The 21,473-nt window shown below is 47.8% G+C and overlaps 2 protein-coding genes across 2 annotated transcripts; one reads left to right on the top strand and one right to left on the bottom strand.

Annotated features, from left to right (window-relative positions):
- Positions 1 to 630: 630 nt before the first annotated feature.
- Positions 631 to 1,026, bottom strand: LOC115600064 (olfactory receptor 14I1-like; the record flags this gene model as incomplete). The annotated part of the gene is made up of 1 exon (XM_030468306.1): positions 631 to 1,026. A coding segment is annotated over exon 1 (396 nt), but the record flags the coding sequence as incomplete, so codon positions are not given.
- An 8,480-nt stretch (positions 1,027 to 9,506) lies between these two features.
- Positions 9,507 to 10,485, top strand: LOC115600114 (olfactory receptor 6F1-like). The gene is given in 2 exon segments (XM_030468340.1): positions 9,507 to 9,808; positions 9,810 to 10,485. Coding segments are annotated over 2 exon segments (978 nt in total).
- Positions 10,486 to 21,473: the final 10,988 nt, after the last annotated feature.

The following is a 21,473-nucleotide window of genomic DNA, read 5'->3' as shown; positions in this document are numbered from 1 at the left end:
CAAATCAAAAATTTCCAGAAGACAGGCAAAGCCTGTAAGGAGAAACACTGTGAATAATATGAGATACATTATCAATGATTTGCATGAAAAACTGGGAATTTTATTACTTTTAAAAAAGATCCTGTAAACAGTTTCCATGCAGCACCCTTGACCTCCTGGTTCCACATGCTGTAGATGAGCGGATTCACTGTTGGAGGAACCACCGAGTACAGAACTGCAACCACAAGATCCAGGGATGGGGAGGAGATGGAGGGAGGCTTCAGGTAGGCAAAGGTTCCAGTGATGAACAGGGAGACCACAGCCAGGTGAGAGAGGCACCTGGAAAAGGTTTTGTGCCATCCCTCCTCAGAGGGGATCAAAGCATAGCCCTGAAGATCTCCACATAGGACACCACTATGAAAACAAAACAGAAAAATGAAAGGCACTGACCACAGAAAACAAAATTTCCCTGAGGTGGGAGTGTGAGCAGGAGAGCTTGAGGATCTGAGGGATTTCACAGAAGAACTGGTCCAGGGCATTGCCCTGGAAGAGGGGCAGGGAAAATGTATTGGCTGTGTGCAGCAGAGCAGTGAGAAACCCAGTGCCCCAGGCAGCTGCTGCCATGTGGACACAAGCTCTGCTGCCCAGGAGGCTCCCGTAGTGCAGGGGTTTGCAGATGGCCACGTAGCGGTCGTAGGACATGATGGTCAGGAGATAAAACTCTGCTGAAAGAAGGAAGACAAAGAAAAACAGGTGTGCAGCACATCCCTTGTAGGAGATGCCCCTGTTGTCCCAAAGGGAATTGGCCATGGCTTTGGGCAGAGTGGTGGAGATGGATCCCAGGTCGAAGAGGGAGAGGTTTGGGAGGAAGAAGTACATGGGGATGTGGAGGTGGTGCTCACAGGCGATGGTGGTGATGATGAGGCCATTGCCCAGGAGGGCAGCCAGGTAGATGCCCAGGAAGAGCCAGAAGTGCAAGAGCTGCAGCTCCCGCCTGTCTGCAAATGCCAGGAGGAGAAACTGGCTGATGGAGCTGCTGTTGGACATCTGCTTTCCACCACGGAGCACTCATGATGGGGGAAATTAAGCGAAGTAAGAGGAAACCTGTCTAGAAAATCAAAGTCAGTTTCCCTATTTTCCTGGTATAGACACACTTTTCTACGAGACCTTACTTCAGCTCTATGCTTGTATCTCTTGGGGGCACTTATTGGTGGTGAAATTTGTCATATGAAAGCAGTGCTAAACAAAAGGTATCGTCAGCATCTATATTCTCAGTGCTGAAGAACCAGGTTGCAGAAGGGCAGCTTCAGAGAGGTTTGGGTTTTTATTTCAGTTCCCCTGATCTCTCCTGGGGAATGTTCTTGGATGTCTCGACCCCTCAGCATTTCTGCTGCACTTGGGGAGAACAGAGCAAGGCAAGAGTATTGCCTGTGGCTGCGTGCAGAGAAGGGGGAGCTGGTCTGATGAAGGGAGGGTCAGCTCCTCCCCAGCCTCACAGAGGGCATTGCCCAGAGCTCCAGAGGGCAGAGGGAAGATGGACACCTCCTTGCCATGGACACATCTGCTGCCTGGAGCTGCCCCAGCCAGGAGCTGGTTCCTTGGCCCGCCTCCCTTCCTGCCCTCGCTCATAGAGCCCAGCCCAGCCCCTGGGTGCCCGGTTCTGCCCTGCAGCCACTTGGGAGCGGCAGGACCTAAAGAACAGGTATCACACCCCCTGAGGACAATGGAAAGGGGAGGCTGAGCTGAGCTGCTGGGGGTTGGGGGGGGTGGAGGCACTTCCCGAGGTTCCCAGTTCCCCTCCAGGTAATGCTTGAGGAGTCCCAGACCCTGCTCTCCACTGCACAGCTGAGTTTCCATCCCACCAAGCTGAGCCAGAGACAAGTGGAAGCAGAGCCTGAGGAGAGACCAGACTGGAGCAGAAAAGCCCTGTCCTGAAGGGACTCCTGAAAAGTCCCCTCAGAAATATTCTGGACATCAGCTGGAGCTGTGAGCCACCCTGAGCAATTCATCCCTCTCTCACCAGCACCAGGACCCTGCCCCGTGCTCCCTGTCTCCTGCCAGCCACAGCTTCTGCCAGCACCAGGTTGCTCCCCGGGCAGGCTGAGAGCTGCCCCTGGCAGGCAGGCAGGCAGCAGAGTCCCTGCCCCAGCACACAGCCCCTGGGCTGCAGGACCCTGCTCTGAAGGACAGCTCTGGGCACCCCTGCCTGCACACACACCCTCACTCCTCTTCACAATTCCCCTTACACCTCCAGCCCTTTCCCCCCTTACAGTTCCCATCAGCTGTGGCTCTGCAGCTTTAGGAGATGCCTCCAGGTACTGCACCAGCTTACCTGCCCTGCACCAGACACTCACCATGTCAGAAGCTGGGAAGGTTCTCCTCCACTGAGCTCATCCCCTCCATCTTCCCCCCCCTTGAAGCTCTCTCTGCCTTGTTCATCTCCCCGAGATACCCTGGCAGTGCCCTTAGCCCTGCTGCGCTCTGCAGAGGAGCTGCTCCTGCCCAGAGCTCTCTCTCTGCAGCACTGCCTACTTGCCAGCAGCTCCCTCCATCCCAGGAGCCCAGCTCACAGCTGTCAGGAGCCCTCTGGGGGGTTGATGCTGAGCCCATGACAATTGCTCAAGAGGCAAGGAGAGGAAGCTGCAGAAGCTTCTTTCTCAACAAGAAAGTCCATGGCAGAGTCCAAGTCCAAAGTTTCTTGCCGTGTGCCTGGGTCCCCCTGAGGGACAGCCCTGAGAAAGTGTCCCCTGCAGGGTATGGTGGGAGCAGGAACCAGGAGGCAGTGATGACAGGTGGGGAAAAGGAAGGTGCAGGTGGCTCTGGTGCTGAGGAAGCCTGGCTTTGTCTCAGGATTGCAAAGGGCCCAGCCCTGAGCCCATTCCCCAAAGGTGCCAGCCCTGAGCCCCAGACCCTGGCAAGGGAGATCCTGTCCCTCCCTCAGCCCTCAGGGCTCTCCTGGCAGCACTGGGATGTGGAGATGGGCAATGCCAAGGGCAGGGCTATGTCACTGCACCTCCCAGCCTCCTGCACATGGACAAGGAGGCCCTGAGCCCCAGTGCTGCTGGAAGCTCCACTTGTCTCCCCATGGCCATCAGGAAGAGAGACAAGAGCCATAAGCAAAGGCATGGCGAGCTTGGCTCTACCAAGTGTGCCTTCAGCTTTTCCACAGCTTTTCCCTCTCTCGTCTCCAGCACAGTCTGTCCTGGGCTGTCCCATCCCCTGTGCCTCTTGCCCTGCAGGCTCTGCTCCTTCACCCGCCTGCCCCACCATGCTGTCCCCTTCCTCTCTTGACATCTCTGTGTCCTCCCTGCCTCTGCCTTGGCACACAGAGCCTTGGGCTGATCCAGGTGCCTTCTGGGGGATGTGGTATTCCCCAGCATGGCTCTTGCAGTGACATTTCTTTCTTCTGCTCTCCACTCCATGCATCCCCATCTTCCCTTTGGGCCCTTCTTTCTTGCCCAAGCTGTTTCCCACTCTGAAGAAAAGCTCCACCATGCTCACACCCACCCTTCAGGCACTCCCAGGATCCTCCTCTACAGCCCACATTCTTCACAGAACTGAGCCTTGGCCCATTAACCTCTCCAGACTGGCCATCACCTTGGGGCCTCAAAATCCCATCCTGGCAAAGCTCTGTGCACTTTCCATTGTAACTGAAGTTGCCTTATAATCACTGAATAACAGAATTATTTGGGTTGGAAGGGACCTCAAAAGGTCATCCATTCCAACCCCCCTGCAGTAACCGGGGATACCCTAAACTAGATCAGGTTGCCCAGAGCCTCCTCAAGCCTCACCATGATGAATATCTCCAGGGATGAGGCCTCAAACACCTCCCTGGGAAACCTGTTCCATTTTTTCCAGTACCCTCATGGTAAAGAACTTTTTCCTAACTTCCAGTCCAAATAAACTCCTTTCTTACTAAAACCCATTCCTCCTCATCCTATCAGTCCAGGCCCTTGGAAGCAGTCCCTCTTCAGTATTCCACTAGGCTCCCCACAGGTACTGGAAGGTCTATTGTGCTACAGTCAGTACAAAACAGGAGGCTGAAAGAGGGGAAGGAGAAAACCTGTTGAAACTGAGTAGCTTCCACATCTCTGCATTGGTAGATGTAGCTCTCAATAATGAGTAGGAAAGGAGAATATTCAGTACACTTAATGTGAAAACACAAAGAACACTCTCAGGAGCAGCCAACATTTATTTACTAAACAGAAATCTTGCTTGACTAAACTGCTATCCTTCTGCAAAGGGATGACCAAATGGGTAGTCTAGAGGGCCAATAGTGTCCTGGAGTGCATCAGCAAAAGTGATCTAGAAGATCTCAGTTGGTTTTCCTACTGCTATACTCTGCCCTGGTGAGACCACACATGGAATACTGGATGCTATTTTGGGCTCCCCACTTCTACTAGGACAGGGATCTACTGGAGAGAGTCTAACGGAGTGACAGGAGATGATTAATAAACTTGACCATCTCTCCTATGAATAAAGAGTGAGAGAATTTGGTCTGCTTAGCCTTGAGAAAAGAAGACTCAGGGGATTTTATGAGTGTTTATATGTGTCTGAGGGGTGGGTGACAAAAGGAAGGGGCCAATCTCTTTTCAGGTGAACAATGGGTTTATGCCAGAACATAGGAAGTTCCACCTCAACATGAGGAGAAACTTCTTGACTGTGAGGTTGTGGGAGCACTGGAACAGGCTGCCCAGAGAGGCTGTAGAGTCTCCTTTTTTGGAGACTTTCAACACATACCTGTATGTGTTCCTGTGTGACCTGCTCTAGGTGATCTTGCTTTGGCAGAGGGATTGGACTGGATGATCGCTAGAGGTCCCTTCCAACCCCTAACATTCTATGATACTATGATTCTATGACCTCAGTCCCTGGGACAGTGATGGGGTCCATCCTGCTGCATGCAGGTGAAGGACAGAGAGGATTGCTGAAGCAGAGTGGGAAGGGGACAGAAAGGCATGGGGTGCGCCTGGCCTGTAGCAAGCCCTTTGGCATGCTCTACCATTGTCCTGTTGTAGCCTGACTGGTGATGTCTGGATTGAAGAGGTGGGTGATGTGGTGGGTGGGAAGTTCACAAGATGATGAGGGTCACAGTGCCATCAGGGATCCAAAGTCCTCCTGGCAAGCAGTGAGGGTGCCTCAGTGTCCAGAACTTGTGCCAACACTGTTTCCTCTCTTTATCCATGGGCACGATCACTTCCCTACTCCTGCTGGCCATGCTATTCCTGATAAAAGCCAGGATGTTGGTGGCCTTCTTGACCACCTGGGCACACAGCTGACTGATACTCAGCTGTCTGTCCACCAGCTCTGACTGAGGCTGATACTGTGGATAGGATTAAGAAGTGAGTTCCATGGGGACAGGGGCAGGGTAGGCTTCAGTTGGGTGAGAGGTGTCCCTACCCATGCATGCAGGGGGATGGAACAGGATGATCTTTAACCCTTCCAACCCAACCCATTCCGTGGTTTTATGACTATGACATAGTTCCAGCCAGTTCCAGGCCTGGGCTCTAGACAGCACCACCAGGGCTTTGTGATGGGGTAAGTGCAGTTTCTCAGCTGTTCCCTTTACAGCTGAGACCCAGGCCCAATGAGGAGCCATGACTGCATCTTCATATTCTCATCCTGTTTTAATCACATCACCCACAGTTGGTTCCATTTCTCCAGGGACCCATAACATTACTGATAGTGTGTGGTTAAATGGGGATGGTGCAGCATGCACAAGCCTTTGCCTCACAGGCATAGGGCATGGCATGTGATAAGGATCTACAGTCTCATCATTGGTATAGATCACATCTTATAAAGCCAATTCTTTCAGATACTTGACAGCTTTTCCAAATGTGAGTGCTCTGACCTGTGGGCAGTCTATTTCCAGTTTATAGGGTTATCTCTCCCTTATAGCTTACAAGAGTCGTCTCCATCAGCTGGTGGTTCCAGCCTTTTCCCCAAATGCCCGTTCAATTCCTGCATCTTTGGCCAGGGATCCCAACTGCCTGGCTTCCCTCTGAGTTAATGTTATGGTAGCAGCCCCTTCATTCCAGCATCGGAGTAACCAAGTGAGAAATGGTTCACCTGCAAGATGAATAGTCTTTTCTCAGAATACACAAGTGCCTCATGGAATAGGATTGAACATGTACTTCTGAATCTGAGTCCTCCTCAGATAACTGGTTTGGCTGCTCTCTGAGGAGAGGTTACATCCTCTATCTCCTCTATCACCTGGTTGTCTCTTGCAGACTTTGAAGGACTAGGGCTAACATCTGATTTCTTTTGTTTTACTTTTCTCCTAGTTCACTAGTAGCTGTGCGGACTGAGGGGGAGAGGCTGTGGTGTCTGCAGCAGTAGCAGCCACATGCCAGCTTGTGGCCTTGGGTGAGGGGGGTCAAGCAGTGGCAGCAGAGGCAGAAGCAGCAGTTCTCTCCATACAAGGCACGTTCATTCCCCTAATTGTGTTAGTTGTCTTAGTCCTCACCAATATACAATAATATATGAGGATTAATACAAAACATATGAGAAAAATCTATAATATCATGCAGTAGAATCAAAACTATAATAAGCACAATGCCATTTTGAGGAGAATCCACTGAACTCAGCCTGAGTTCGGCTGGTACTTGGAGTGGTATAATTCCTCAAAGTAAAACTGAAAATGTAGTTATTAACAAAGTTTTTTTATCCTTGTCAGGGTTTTACGCTGGTCTGGCAATTAAACCAAATGACAGATACTCTCTGTTAATGCCCCTCCCCTCCCTGAGAAAGAAAGGAAAGAGAATAAGGGAGAGAGACTTATGGGTTAGAAACTAAACTACACAGCTTTAACTGAAACAGTAATGATAAAAAGGAGAAATTACTAAATATATACAAATATACAGGAAAACTGATAACATGTTCCTCCCCCCTCTCCCTCAATAACTCTCACATCACCACCAAGGCTGCAGGGCAGCCCTGGGAAAGTCCAGGCTGGACTCCTGGAGTCAGCAGCAGTCGGGAGCTGGAGGCAAGAAAACAGAGTTTCAGGGGGGAGAACCGTGGTATTGTAAATGTTTAATAATTCTTCCTTTTTATCATTACTGTTTCATGAAAGCTGTGTAGTTTAGTTTCCAACCCATAAGTCTCTCTCCCTTATTCTCTCTCCTTTCTTTCTCAAGGAGGAGAGGGGGATTAATTGAGAGTATCTGTCATTTGGTTCATTGCCAGACCAGCAATGACAAATACTCTAGGTGAGTTCTCACTAGGCAGAGTAGAGGGGGAGGGGAACCTCCTTCCATCTGCTGGACACACTCTTCTTAATGCACCCCAGGATACCATGGGCCTTCTTGGACACCAGGGCACATTGCTGTCCCATGGAGTACTTGTTGTCCACCAGGACTCCAAGGTCCTTGGACCCATGGGTCTGCTCTCTAGCAGGTCGCCTCCTAACCTGAAGTGGTGCATTTTGCTATTACTTCCCAGGTGCAGGACTCTGCACTTGTTCCTGTTGATCCTCATTATATTCCTGCTGGCCTTGCTCTCCAGTCTCTCCAAATCTTGCTGAATGGTCACACAGTTTTCAGGTGAATCAGCCAGTCCTCCCAGTTTTGTATCATCAGCAAACTTGCAGAGAAGACACTCTGTCACCTCCTCAAGGTCATTGATAAAGATGTTGAACAGGACTGGACCTAGCACTGATCCCTCTGGGGGACCCCAGTAGTTTCAGGTCTCCAGCTGGACTCTGCACCATTGATCACCACTCTTTGTTCTCTGTTGTGTGGCCAGTTCTTAATCCATCTCACTCTCCATTCTTCTATCCCACATTTCTTGAGCTTGCTCATGAGGATGTTGTGGGACACTGTGTCAAAAACCTTGGTAAGGTGTAGAAAATCCATGGAGGCTTAAGGACAACACTTAGTCACCAGTATGGTTAAAGTGAAGTCGCCTATTAACAGTTCACACTCTCTTTATATGGAGCCCTTTTTTATATAACGATATCTTGCAGGTGGCTATATCTTGGCCACAAATCCTGTTCTCACAGAACTTCTGCTGGCTACATCATTATCCTGTTATTCTTCTTTTCTGTTGCCAGCTCCCTTACCTTTTTTCCATAGCTCATCTTTCAGTAACCTAGCAGCTGAGTCTCAAGGCCCTTAGCTTACTCTAGCTAAAGCTAAATAATCAGGATTGCTCACATGTCTCTTTTCTTCCAGACAGTTTCCCAACAGTAAGGTACCAAGGATGCCAGTTAATTTTGAAGGTGACTCCTTTTTGCTTATTTTGGAGGTGGTTGAATTAGAAGTGGTTTAATTTCTGAAATCAATCACTTCGTTTCAAGTTGATCCTCTGTCTCTGACCAGTCTCTCCTCTTGCCTATGTGGATGATGAGATGGGAGAGCTTCTGAGTCACCCAGGGGACTAATGACTTAAGCGCTTGGGCTGCACACCAGCACAGCTTTGTTTCAAACCCACTGTGTCTTCCCCTCCTCCTCTTGCATTTTGAATTCTCCTAGTTTTGGAGTCATCTGCTCTGATCATTTCTATGTCTGGAAACAAATGTGAAGATGAAGGGAAAATTGTTAGTCTTCATTTAATATATTTTTCTGGTGCTTCCTTCCATTGGATGCATTATTTGTCTTAAAAAAACATAAGTCATTAATAAATCAGAGATTTGAGACTTGAACTGTGAGTTTCATCTACTTCACTGCAGCTACCACTGAGAACTTGTTTTCCCAAGGCTCCCTATATACTCAATGGAGACAAGAGAAAATTCTAGAGGCTGGATCCTCACAACCTATAACTGGCACGCAAAAGAAAGGCTACAAATCTCTTCCAGCATTTCAGTTGGGACATTTGATAGTAATAACAAAGCTCTTTGGAAGCAACTGCACCTCAGTGCAAACAGGTGTCAGATGAGACTGTGTGACAAACTGTGTGGAACCATAGGAAATACCAGTCACTGTTTAGAGTGAAGAAGAGGACAAGTCATACTTAGTCCCTATCACAGCCTGTCCTCCCCTTTTCTGAAGAAACAGAGAGCAAGAAGTTGTGGAAGAAAGTCACAGATTTCCAGAAGAGATACTTGATATTCCATTTTTATAAAATCACCAGTTTCCCAGGCATTCCTAGTCCAAAAAGGCAAGTACTGAAAAACAAAAAGAATAGCTTTCAGCATACAGATTTGATTTGAATGGATTTGATGGTTTAGTATTTGTGCAACAGAAGAGATGGGTTTGGCACACAGGTGTGACATAGGTTTGGAATAGGTCTGAGTGAATTTTGATTTTCTCAGAGACTGGGTGAATTAACTAGCAGCCTTTAAAAATCCTTAAGATTCTTAATGAGTGTTTGAAAAAGGCGGGAAGAAGACAACAAACACTCTGAGGACTCTAGCTGTGATATGAAACAGAAAAGAAAAAAAGCTGTGAGAAATGCTTGAAGGACTCTCTGACTCTGCTGCTTAGGAAGACTGCAAGAAGGAAAGTTAGAACTTTTATTCCAGATAGTGGAATTGTCACACTTGTTTTTTTGCTATATTTCTGTCTCAACAGGATGAACTGAAATCCAGCATGGGATCTGAAAATGAAACTGCAGTTATTGAGTTCATCCTAGAGGGTTTCTCAGGACTTGATCAGAGGCTACAGCTATTTCTCTCTCTGGTCCTTCCATTCACGTACCTGACAACAGTGCTGGGGAACGCAGCCATCATTCTCCTCATGTGTATGGATCACCACCTGCAAACCCCCATGTACTTTTTCATCAGCAATCTGTCCTTTCTGGAAATCTGGTTTACAACTTGTACAAACATCAAACTGCTTGCGATCCTGGGTTCTGGTAGGAGAACAATCTCACTAAGCACCTGTTTGCCCAGTCCTATTTCGTTTTGTCCTGGGCACTGTAGAGTTCATTCTACTTGGTGTCATGTCCTTTGACCACTATCTTGCCATCTGCCAGCCTTTGCATTATGCTGCCATCATGAAGCCTCAGCTCTGCATCCAGCTGGCTGGTGCTGCTTGGTTCATGGGCTTCACTCTCTTAAGTTACCGCCTGGTCCTCCTTTACAAGTTGACATTCTGTGGCTTGAAAAAGATCCACCATTTTTTTGGTGAGAGCTCTCCCTTATTCAAACTATCCTGCTCTGACACCAGCTTGCTTTGGAAAACAGACTCGGTTTTCTTATCATTTATTGTGCTGAGCTCCTTACATTTAACATTGGTGTTTTACACGTGCATCATTTCCTGTATTCTACAACTTCCATCAGACTCAGGGAGAAAAAAAGCTTTTGCCACCTGTTCTTCCCATCTCACCACCTTGGCCATTGTATATGGGAGTTGCATTGCTCTCTATGTGTGTCCTTCAGAAGGCGATTCCTTGGACACCAATAGAATTGTAGCCTTGCTGAACACTGTCCTATACCCATTCTTAAATCCGTTCATCTACAGTCTTAGAAACAAGACTGTGATCCTGGCCCTAAAGAAAGCCTTTGTCCATTCAACAACACAGCTTTTCCCCCTCTCAGTATGCATTTCTAGGCAGCAGTTCCAATGATCTGCTCTGTCATCTCTTAGATAACACCATTGAATATGTATGCAATGTCCTAACATGACTGCCTCAGGAGACTTATGTTCTCGTCTTGTGTTGGGATAAGAAGCACACCAGCAAGTGAGAACCCAAATTACAGGCTCCTGAGAAAATGAGTATCTTGTCCTAGTTCCTTCTAGGGCTGTCCTGTGAGAGCCATCACCCCTGTTGTCCAGGTATGAAACCCACCAGGATGAATCACTGAGAGCAGCATTCTGGGTCACCATTTAGTTGACCAAGGGGATGGTTGGCTAAGGGTGTAGGAAACATTATGGAGTGGAAAGGAAGAGAAATTTTGGATTGCACAAGACTTACTGTGGGAAGTTTAGGGAAAGACCTAAAGACGGGAAAGACAGTGCCATCTGTCCTGTCTTCTCATTAAACTTTATTTCTAATTCTTGTGAGAGTGAATCTCTTTTCTGTGTGAAGCACAGGGGTGTGAGTGCAGCAACTGGGGCAGGAGGTCAGGCAGCCCCTGTGTCATTAGTGTCAGCAACTGAGAGACCACAGTGACTGGACTCGAGTGTTGGTGTGTGTGTGACTGAGGAGGACTGCACCAGCACCTGGAATGGGGATGTGGCCTCAGGGGATCGTATGTCCAGGTGCCTTCAGCTGGCAAGGCTGGTATCCAGGAGCAGATTGAGCAGACTGTCTGAGCCCAGCTGCTGCAGAGATCCACCCTGCACAGCTGCATATATAGACCATACCAGGCTAGTTCAGTGGTCATCTAGTTCAAATGCCTGACTAATTCAGGGCTGACCAAAAGATAAATCATGTCATCAAGAGCATTGTCCAAATGCCTCTTAAGCACTGACAGGCTTGGGGCATCGACCACTTCCCCAGGAAGCCTGTTTCAGTGTTTGACCACCTTCTCAGGAAAGAAATGCTTCCTATCCTCCACTCTAAACCTACCCTGAGGCAGCTTTGAACAATTCCCATCTGTCCCATCAAGAAGAACTCAGCACCTTCCTCTCCACAACTCTTCAGGAATCGGCACAGTGCCATGAGGTTGCCCCTCAGACTCCTTGTCTCCAAACTAGGAAAACCCAGAGTCCTCAGTTGCTTGTCACAGGGCATGCCTTCCAGCCTCTCACCAGCTTTGTTTCCCTCCCTCCTCCAGAAGTGATTGGGGACTTTCACACCTTTGTTGAATTGTAGGCCCCGGAACACACACTACTCAAAGTGAGGCCACACCTCTCTTGACTGGCTGCTCTTCCTGTATTTGATGTCTCCAGGAAGTGGTTTGCCCTCTTGGTGCCAGGGCACACTGCTGGCTCCTCTGGAGCCTTCTGCTGACCAGCATCTCCAGGTCCTTTCTGCAGGGTTGCTCTCCAACCACTCCTCTCCCAATTTCTAGTGATGCCCAGCATTACTTGATCCCAGGTGCAGAATCTGTCATTTCTACTTGCTGAATTTCATCGCATTTGTCAATGTCCAATGCTCCAAACTACTGCGATCCCTCTGCAAGGCCTCTTGTTCCTCAAGAGACTCAGCAGCACCATGCAGTCAAGAAACATCAGAAAACTTGCTAATGGTGTATTCAGCTCCTGCCTCCAGATAATCTCTCAAGACCCATGGATAGAACTCGTCAGGTCCCATGGATTTGTGCAATTTCATGATCTTTAGATGGTCTCAAACCTGCTTTTCTGCTACAGTGGGCAGATCGCCCTCCTCTGAGCCCCTGCCTTTGTTTTCTCTGACTTGGATGGTGGTGTGGCCAGAGCCCTTGCTGGTAAAGACTGAGGAAAACAGTCATTGAGTACCTCAGCCTTCTCCATATCATCAAGGCTCACCTTGAATATCCCCAGGGATGAGGCCTCAGCTACCTCCCTGGGCAACCAGTTCCATTTTTCCTCTATCCTCATGGTAAAGAATTCTTTTTCTAACATGCAATCTAGATCAGCTCTTCTCTAATTTAAAACCATTGCCCCTCGTCCTTCTGGGTGACATTCTGTCCCTCTGGCTTATCAACAGCACCACTCAGCTTGGTGTCATCTGCAAACTTGCTGATGGTGCACTCGATCCCGCTGTCTATATAGCTGATAAAAATATTAAACAGTACATGACCCCTGAGGATCTGCATCTGAACTTCAAGCAATTGACCACATCCCTCTAGATGCAACCATCCTGCCAGTTTCTTATCCCCTGAACAGTCCACCCATCAAATCCCTGTCTCTCCAAGTTGGTGAGTAGGATATTGTGGGGGACCATGCCAAAGGCCTTGCAGAAGTCCAGAGAGGTGACATCCACTTCTCATTACTTGAGTCTCTTTGTACCTTTTGCAAACCACAGAATCAATCACAGGTTTGTTCTGGTTGGAAAAGACCTTTAAGATCATCAAGTACAACCATTAACTCAACTCTGCAATGTCCTGTGCTAACATCTATCCTAAGCAGCCGCTCTGGATTGATGTGGTGCTGTTTTTTGGAGAAGGGCAGGGGCCCCAGGGGTGGCTTCTATGAGAAGCTGCTGAAAGCTCTCCCAGCTCCAAAATGTCCAGGCCTTCCTCTGGCTAATGTTGAGGCCATCAGTGCCATCAGTGACATCATCCATCAATGACAATGGGTAAACCTCTGCAATTAACACATTCAAGAAGGGGAAACAACCCGTTGTAAGGCTTGAAGGCAGAGGAGAGGGGGAAGAGATAGCAGTATCAGGAGAAAGAGCACTGCCAGAGTAGGGAGACCAAGGTTGGTGAGGGAGGAGAGGGAGAAATTGCCTTGAACAGAAGTGCCTCTACATTCTGCAGTGAGATGACAGGCTGTCTCCTTGTAATCCAGGGAGGAGCACAATGGAGCAGTCTCTGAAAGATCATGGTGGAGCAGTTGCGAATCAGCCTGTGAAGGACCACAATGGAGCAGTTGTGGACCTGCAGCCCGTGGAGCATGTCAGAGCAGATCTTGTTGTAAAGGACCGTGGAGGAACCATGTCCACAGGGAGCAGGGTACCAAGTCAGCTCTGCAAACTCCTGAAAAAATCCTCGTTAGCATTTTGAAAGGGTTTGCTGGAGAGCAAGGAGACATATCAGGGTCTGCATATGGCCTAGGGCCTTCAAACAACAGAGATAAGGACTGGAGAAAGAAGTGAAAGGAGGTCTACTCTGGTTGTTCAACCTGATATGTCTCTACCATGCTTCATAAATGAAACAGGCCTATATAAAGAAGGGCTGTGTTGGTGGCTTTGGGAGTTTCACTGACATCAGCCCTCCCACACTGGTTGGCCCAATGCTGGATCCAGGCCCCGTGACTGTAACTGTAACTGTAAAGGTTACAGTTCTGCTGGACCTCCTCCTTGCATCTCCACAGAAAGAAACTATCATTTCATCATAACTGAACCCAAGATGGCCTCTAGTAGCGCAACCAAGTTAGTGCAGTGCTGAGACAAAGCAGCTAACCTCTCTGCAGGTGTGCTCAGGAGCAAGCCAAGCCTGTGCTTCAAGACTCACCTTTTATTGGCCCCCTAATCCTGCACATGCGCAGTTAGGGCCCGCCTTAATCAGGCACAGGTGGGCTTAACACAAGCTCATGCCCACTCCCTGGCAATTAGTGGCACCTGGTTGCCTCATTTCACTACATCCAACCATCACATCACCCACAAGTCCTTCTCTGTTTACAAGCAGTAGGTCACATGAGGTGTATTATTCAGATGGTTCCCTCAGCAGCTATGTTAGGAAGATCTGTTCCACCCACTCCAGGACTGTTCCCTCTCTGCTGTACTTTATTTCCAGCAGACATTTGCAAAGGTGAAATTTCCCATGAGAACAAGGTCTTAGCTATTCTAAGAATGCTTCATTGGCCTCTCCATCGTTGTTGGATGCTCTAGACTCCAAACATGGTATCTGCCTTGTTGCCTTTCCCTCTGATTCTTTTCAATTAATACTTCACCAGTCCTCACCATCGTTAAGCCATCAATCCATCACCATCAATCAAAACTCTCCCTAACACACAGGACCATGCCAGTGCCTCTCCTGCCTGGCCTATTGCTTCACAACAAGGGGCACAAACTGCTGAAGGAGAAGGTCAATGGAGCCAGTTTGCAGAGTGTCCTGGTTTGGGCCAGGATAAAGGTGGTTTTCTGTTTCTGTACTTTTGCTTTTAGCTAAGTCTCTTGTAAGTAGTTGCACTTGCTAAATTAACAGTAAGTTTCTCAGGCAGTGTGTGTTCCTAGGATTGATAACACTTGATGTTTATAGTTACTGCTAGAGACTGGTATGCAGAGCCAAGGACACTGCTCAGCTCTGAGGGAAAACATTTTACCGTCCAGGAGGATACAGAGGTCCCACCTGAGCCCTCCTTTGAGGAGGAACAGACAAGATAGATACCAGAATTGACCAAACAGAGTATTCCATCCCATATACGTCACACTCAGTATAAATTTGAGGCATCACGAGGGCCGAGCCAGATCTTTTCCAGATCTTTTCCCTTCCTCCCTTCCTTCACCCGGCATCCTGGAAGGATCCTGTCTGTTCATCTGCCTGTGGTCCTGATCCGTGCCAGCCCATATCTGTGTGTTCCTGCCTCCAGTTCCCGACTGCTGCCGACTCCAGGAGTCCAGCCTGGACTTTCCCAGGGCTGCCCTACAGCCTCGGTGGTGACGTGAGAGTTATTGGGGGAGAGGGGGGAGGAATGTGGTATCCATTTTCCTGTATATTTGTATATATTTAGTAATTTTACCTATTTATCACTACTGTTTCATTAAAGTTGTGTAGTTTAGTTTCCAACCCATAAGTCTCTCTCCCTTATTCTCTCTCCTTTCTCTATCAAGGAGAGAGAGATTAATAGAGAGCGTCTGTTATTCGGTTTAATTGCCGGGCCAGTGTTAAACCGTGACAGATTTATTGGTGCCCAACGTGGGGCCCGAGCTAATTGGCTCGAGTCCAGTTTAAATTTTGACTAAATTGCCTGAACAGTTTGAATTCCAACTCCAGTGAAAGAATGGCTTTCCTGAGCTGGAATCAGACCTTGTTCTTTGGAAATTTCACAGGGTTGGAGATTAAACCAATCGTACCGTACCTTTGGTATTTAGGGTATGCAATCTGTCTTTTCGCAGCTGGAATTGGTGCTGCTATGTGGGTTTTCGTTCGTAAGAGTTGCTTAAGAACCATCGTTGCAATATCGTCCTCAATACTGGTGTATATCATGGTGCATGGTGCAGTAGTGTTTCATATAGAGATAAAAAACTTGGTTGGTAATTACACTCCCAGTTTTAATTTAGAAAATTATACCATTCCATCATATTTTGGGCTGACTCCACCTGATTTTAGTAACAGTAGCATTATGATTGTTATAGTTTTGTGCCTCCTGATTTTTGGTGTTCAGGTGTTCATGTGCTACCATATGTTGGTGAGGAATAAGACAATTACAACTAGGGGAACGAGCACACCTCGTAAAGAGAGCACCCCCACTCCTGCCTCTGCAGCCGCTTCTCGCCCCCCCTCACGCAAGGGCACAACTCAGATAAGGCCGGCGAGCATTGCCAGCTTATCGGCTACAGCTCCAGTTGCTGTCTCTACTCCCACAGACAGTGCTGCTGCTCAGAAAGCAAGCCCTGCTGCTGCTACTGCTGCAGATACTACAGCCTCTCCCCCTCAGCCCACACAGTTACTTGTTGACCCTGTAACTAGGAGAAAAGGAAAACAATGGAAATCAGAAGCGAGCTTTAACCCTTCCAAGTCTGAACAAGATGACCAGGTGATAGAGGAAATAGAGGATAATGGCTCTCCTCCTAGACCAGCTAGAGCAGCTAGAGCAGAGTCAGATGAGGACTCAGACTCAGAATCTGCTCAGCCCTATTCCATGAGAGACTTGCGTACTCTGAGAAAAGACTACAGCCGTTTTTCAGGTGAACCACTTCTCTCTTGGTTACTCCGATGCTGGAATGAGGGGGCTGCTACCATAACATTAACTCAGAAGGAAGCCAGGCAGTTGGGATCCCTAGCTAAAGATGCAGGTATTGATCGGGCATTTGGGGAAAAGGCTGGAACTACCAGCCTGTGGAAACGACTCTTGTCAGCTGTAAGGGAGAGATATCCCTATAAAGAGGAAATAGACTGCCCACAGATCAAAGCAGCCAGACTTGGAAAAGCTATCGGGTATCTCGAAGAATTGGCTGTGCGAGACGTGATCTATAATAATGATGGCATTGAAGATCCCTATCACGTACCATGCCCTAAACCTATGATGCAAAGGTTTGTGCATGCTGCACCACAACCTTTTAATCATACACTATCAGTAATGCTATGGGTTCCTGCAGAGGTAGATGCAACTGTGGGTGATGTGATTAAAACTGTACGAGAGTGTGAAGATGCTGTCATAGCCCCTTGTCGGGCCTGGGTCTCAGCTATTAAGAGAGCATCTGAGGAATGGCATTCACCCCCTTCTCCTCAGACAGACGGAGGACACCGCATTGCAGCCATTAAGAGGAGACGCCCTCCTATGAGACAGAATCGAGAGAAACAGAAATCAGCAAGAGGGACCCTATGGGCACTCCTGTGTAAGTATGGAGAGGAAATGAAAAAGTGGGACAAGAAACCTACTGCTGCCCTACAGGACCGAGTGTTTGAGTTGATGAGTAAGCCAAAGGCAAAAGGAGGTCCTTCTAAAAAGATGGCTGCTCAAGTCTCCAGTGTAGAGTTACCCAACCCAAAAATGCTGGTGACTCAAGATCCCTGCACATCAGGTGTGAGTACTGGGGATGCAAGCTCCAGTAATGCACATACTGACAATGCTGTATGTGCTCAAGCTTAGAGGTGCCCTGCCTCCAGCCAGGTGGAGGAGAGGGACAACCGAATCTATTGGATTGTGTGGATTCGATGGCCTGGCACATTAGAGCCACAAAAGTATAAAGCCTTGGTGGACACTGGTGCACAGTGCACCCTAATGCCATCGAATCAAAAAGGCACAGACTCCGTCACTATTTCTGGAGTGACGGGGGGATCCAAAGAACTGACTATTGTGAAGGCTGATGTGAGCCTCACTGGAATAAAGTGGCATAAACACCCAATAGTGACTGGTCCAGATGCTCCTTGCATCCTTGGCATAGACTACCTCAAGGGAGGTGATTTCGAGGACCCGAAAGGGTACCGCTGGTCCTTTGGTACTGCAGCTATTAAGACTGAGAATGCAGAATGGCTGCATGCTTTGTTTGGCCTTTCAGATAAATCCTTTGTAGTTTTATTGCTGAGAACTACAAACCAGCAGCTGCCAACTGCTACTTCAGTAGTGCACCGTAGACAATATCGTGTCAACAGAGATGCTGTGATCCCCATTCACAAGCTGATCCGGCAACTAGAGAGCCAAGGAGTGATCAGCAAGACTCATTCACCCTTCAACAGTCCTGTATGGCCAGTGAAAAAGCCAAATGGAGAGTGGAGGCTGACAGTGGACTATCGTGCCCTGAATGAGGTTACACCGCCACTAAGTGCTGCTGTGCTGGACATACTAGAACTTCAGTATGAGCTGGAGTCAAAGGCAGCCAGGTGGTATGCTACTATTGATATTGCTAATGCATTTTTTGCTATTCCTATAGCACCAGAATGCAGAGCACAATTTGCCTTCACCTGGAGAGGTGTCCAGTACACCTGGAATCGACTGCCCCAGGGGTGGAAACACAGTCCTACCATCTGCCATGGACTGATCCATGATACCTTGGAAAAGGGTGGAGCTCCAGAACATCTACAGTACATCGATGACATCATTGTGTGGGGTGACACAGCAAAGGAAGTCTACGAGAAAGGTAAGAAGATAATTGAAATCCTTCTAGAGGCTGGTTTTGCTATTAAAAGGAGCAAGGTCAAGGGACCTGCACAAGAGATACAGTTTCTGGGAGTTAAGTGGCAAGATGGGCGTCGCCACATCCCAGTGGACGTGATTAACAAAATAACAGCTATGGCCCCACCAACTACCAAAAAGGAAACACAGTCCTTTTTAGGAACTGTTGGTTTCTGGAGGATGCATATTCCTCTTTATAATCAGATTGTGAAACCTCTCTATGAGGTTACTCGGAAGAAGAAAGACTTTAAATGGGGCTCAGAACAACAAGCTGTTTTTGAGAATATTAAACAGGAGATTGTGCAGGCAATGGCCCTTGGACCAATTCGAACAGGGCCAGACATCAAAAATATTCTTTACACCGGAGATGGAGGTGATGGTCCTTCATGGAGCCTCTGGCAGAAAGCTCCAGGAGAGACTCGAGGCCGACCTCTAGGATTTTGGGGTCGAAACTACAAAGGCTCCGAAGAAAACTACACAGCTGCTGAAAAAGAGATATTGGCCGCATACGAAGGAGTTAGAGCTGCTTCAGAAGTGATTGGTACTGAAGCACAGCTCCTCCTAGTGCCACGATTACCTGTACTGGGTTTTATGTACACAGGTAGAGAATCTTCCCATCATGCTACCGATGCTACCTGGAGTAAATGGATTGCTTTACTCTCACAGAGAGCTAGGATAGGAAGACTTAATCGTCCAGGAATTGTAGAAGCAATAACAAATTGGCCAGAAGGCAAACACTTTGGAATGCCACCAAGAAAAGTGGTAAAACGGGCTGAAGAAGCCCCACCATACGATCAATTACCAGAGAGTGAGAAACAATATGCTCTTTTCACTGATGGATCCTGTCGTCTGGTAGGAGGCCATCGAAGGTGGAAAGCTGCTGTATGGAATCCTACACGACTAGTTGCAAAAACAGATGAGGGAGATGGTGAATCAAGTCAATTTGCAGAGGTAAAAGCCATCCAATTGGCTTTGGACGTTGCTGAACAAGAAAAGTGGCCAAGACTTTATCTCTATACTGACTCATGGATGGTAGCAAATGCCTTATGGGGTTGGTTAAAGCAGTGGAAGCAAAACAACTAGCAACGTAGAGATAAACCTATCTGGGCTGCTGAACTCTGGAAAGACATTGCTACTAGGTTAGAGAAACTTGATGTAAAAGTGCGTCACGTAGATGCCCACATACCTTCATATCGAGCTACTGAGGAACATCGAAACAACCAACGAGCAGATGAGGCTGCTCAAGTGTTCCAAATAGATCTGGACTGGGACCATAAAGGTGAACTGTTTTTGGCCAAATGGGCCCACAATGCTTCAGGTCATCAAGGCAGGGATGGAACATATCGATGGGCTCGTGACCGAGGGGTGGATTTATCTTTGGACTCTATTGCGCAGGTTATCCACGATTGTGACATATGTGCTGCAATTAAGCAAGCTAAAAGGTTGAAACCTCTGTGGTATGAAGGGAGATGGTCAAAATATAGGTATGGGGAGGCCTGGCAAGTCGACTACATCACACTGCCTCAAACTCGCCAGGGTAAGCGCTATGTGCTTACAATGGTGGAGGCAAGTACAGGATGGCTGGAAACATATCCTGTGCCTCATGCCACAGCCCGGAACACTATCCTGGGCCTAGAGAAACAAGTCTTGTGGAGACATGGTACACCAGAGAGAATTGAGTCAGATAATGGAACTCATTTCAAAAATAGTCTCATAAATAACTGGGCCAAAGAACATGGTATTGAGTGGATATACCATATCCCCTATCATGCACCAGCCTCAGGTAAAATTGAAAGGTACAATGGTCTGTTAAAAACTACCTTAAAGGCAACGGGTGGTGGAACTTTCAAAAACTGGGACAAGCACTTGGCAAAAGCTACCTGGTTAGTTAATACCAGGGGTTCCATCAATCGAGCTGGTCCTGCTCAGTCAGATCTTCTACACACAGTAGATGGGGACAAAGTGCCTGTGGTGCATGAGAAGAATCTGCTAGGGAAAACAGTTTGGGTTTATCCTACCTCGGGCAAAGGCAAACCCATTCGTGGGGTTGCTTTCGCTCAAGGGCCTGGACACACTTGGTGGGTGATGATGAAAGATGGAGAAGTACAATGTGTACCACAAGGGAATCTAACACTAGGTGAGAATTCCTAATTTCTGCTTGTCTAGCTTAATCAGTAATGCATGGACTCTTTGGGAGTCATGAACTCGTATCCCACCATAACTACTGTTATGTGAACTGTTGCATAAACTAACAGTGTTCTATGAGTGTTTTTCAGGATGATTTTGTGGTGATGAAGCCAGAACTAGGTTCATCGGCTGGCATCCAGTAACTTCCTTGAAATTACCATCTACAACCTGCAACTTGTGGACCATGGACATGAACTGTGAAGACTGGTCCTTCTTTTGAGAATCTGGTACAATAGATGAACATCTGCAATTGTAGACTGAATTACTTAGTGAATTTTAGCACTGAGAGATAGTAATAATTTTTGTATGTTTAAGAATAAGAGATAGTAATGATTAGAGTATGACGCAAATGGTATGGAATAAGGGGTGGAATGTCCTGGTTTGGGCCAGGATAAAGGTGGTTTTCTGTTTCTGTACTTTTTGCTTTTAGCTAAGTCCCTTGTAAGTAGTTGCATTTGCTGAAATTAACAGCAAGTTTCTCATGCAGTGTGTGTGCTTCTAGGACTGATAACACTTGATGTTTATAGTTACTGCTAGAGACTGGTATGCAGAGCCAAGGACACTGCTCAGCTCTGAGGGAAAACATTTTACCGTCCGGGGGAGGATACAGAGGTCCCACCTGAACCCTCCTTTAGGGAGGAACAGACAAGATAGATGCCAGAATTAACCAAACAGAGTATTCCATCCCATATACGTCACACTCAGTATAAATTTGAGGCATCACGAGGGCCGAGCCAGATCTTTTCCTGATTTCCTGCTTCCCTTCCTTCACCCGGCATCCTGGAAGGATCCCGTCCGTTCATCTGCCTGTGGTCCTGATCCATGCCAGCCCATATCTGTGTGTTCCTGCCTCTGGTTCCCAACTGCTGCCGACTCCAGGAGTCCAGCCTGGACTTTCCCAGGGCTGCCCTACAGCCTCGGTGGTGACGTGAGAGTTACTGGGGGAAAGGAGGGAGGAATGTGGTTTCTATTTTCCTGTATATTTGTATATATTTAGTA

The sequence above is a fragment of the Calypte anna genome, chromosome W, assembly GCF_003957555.1.
Source record: "Calypte anna isolate BGI_N300 chromosome W, bCalAnn1_v1.p, whole genome shotgun sequence".
Lineage (NCBI taxonomy): Eukaryota > Metazoa > Chordata > Aves > Apodiformes > Trochilidae > Calypte > Calypte anna.
Note: the sequence above shows the minus strand (reverse complement) of the source record. Positions and strands in the feature narration are given on the sequence as shown.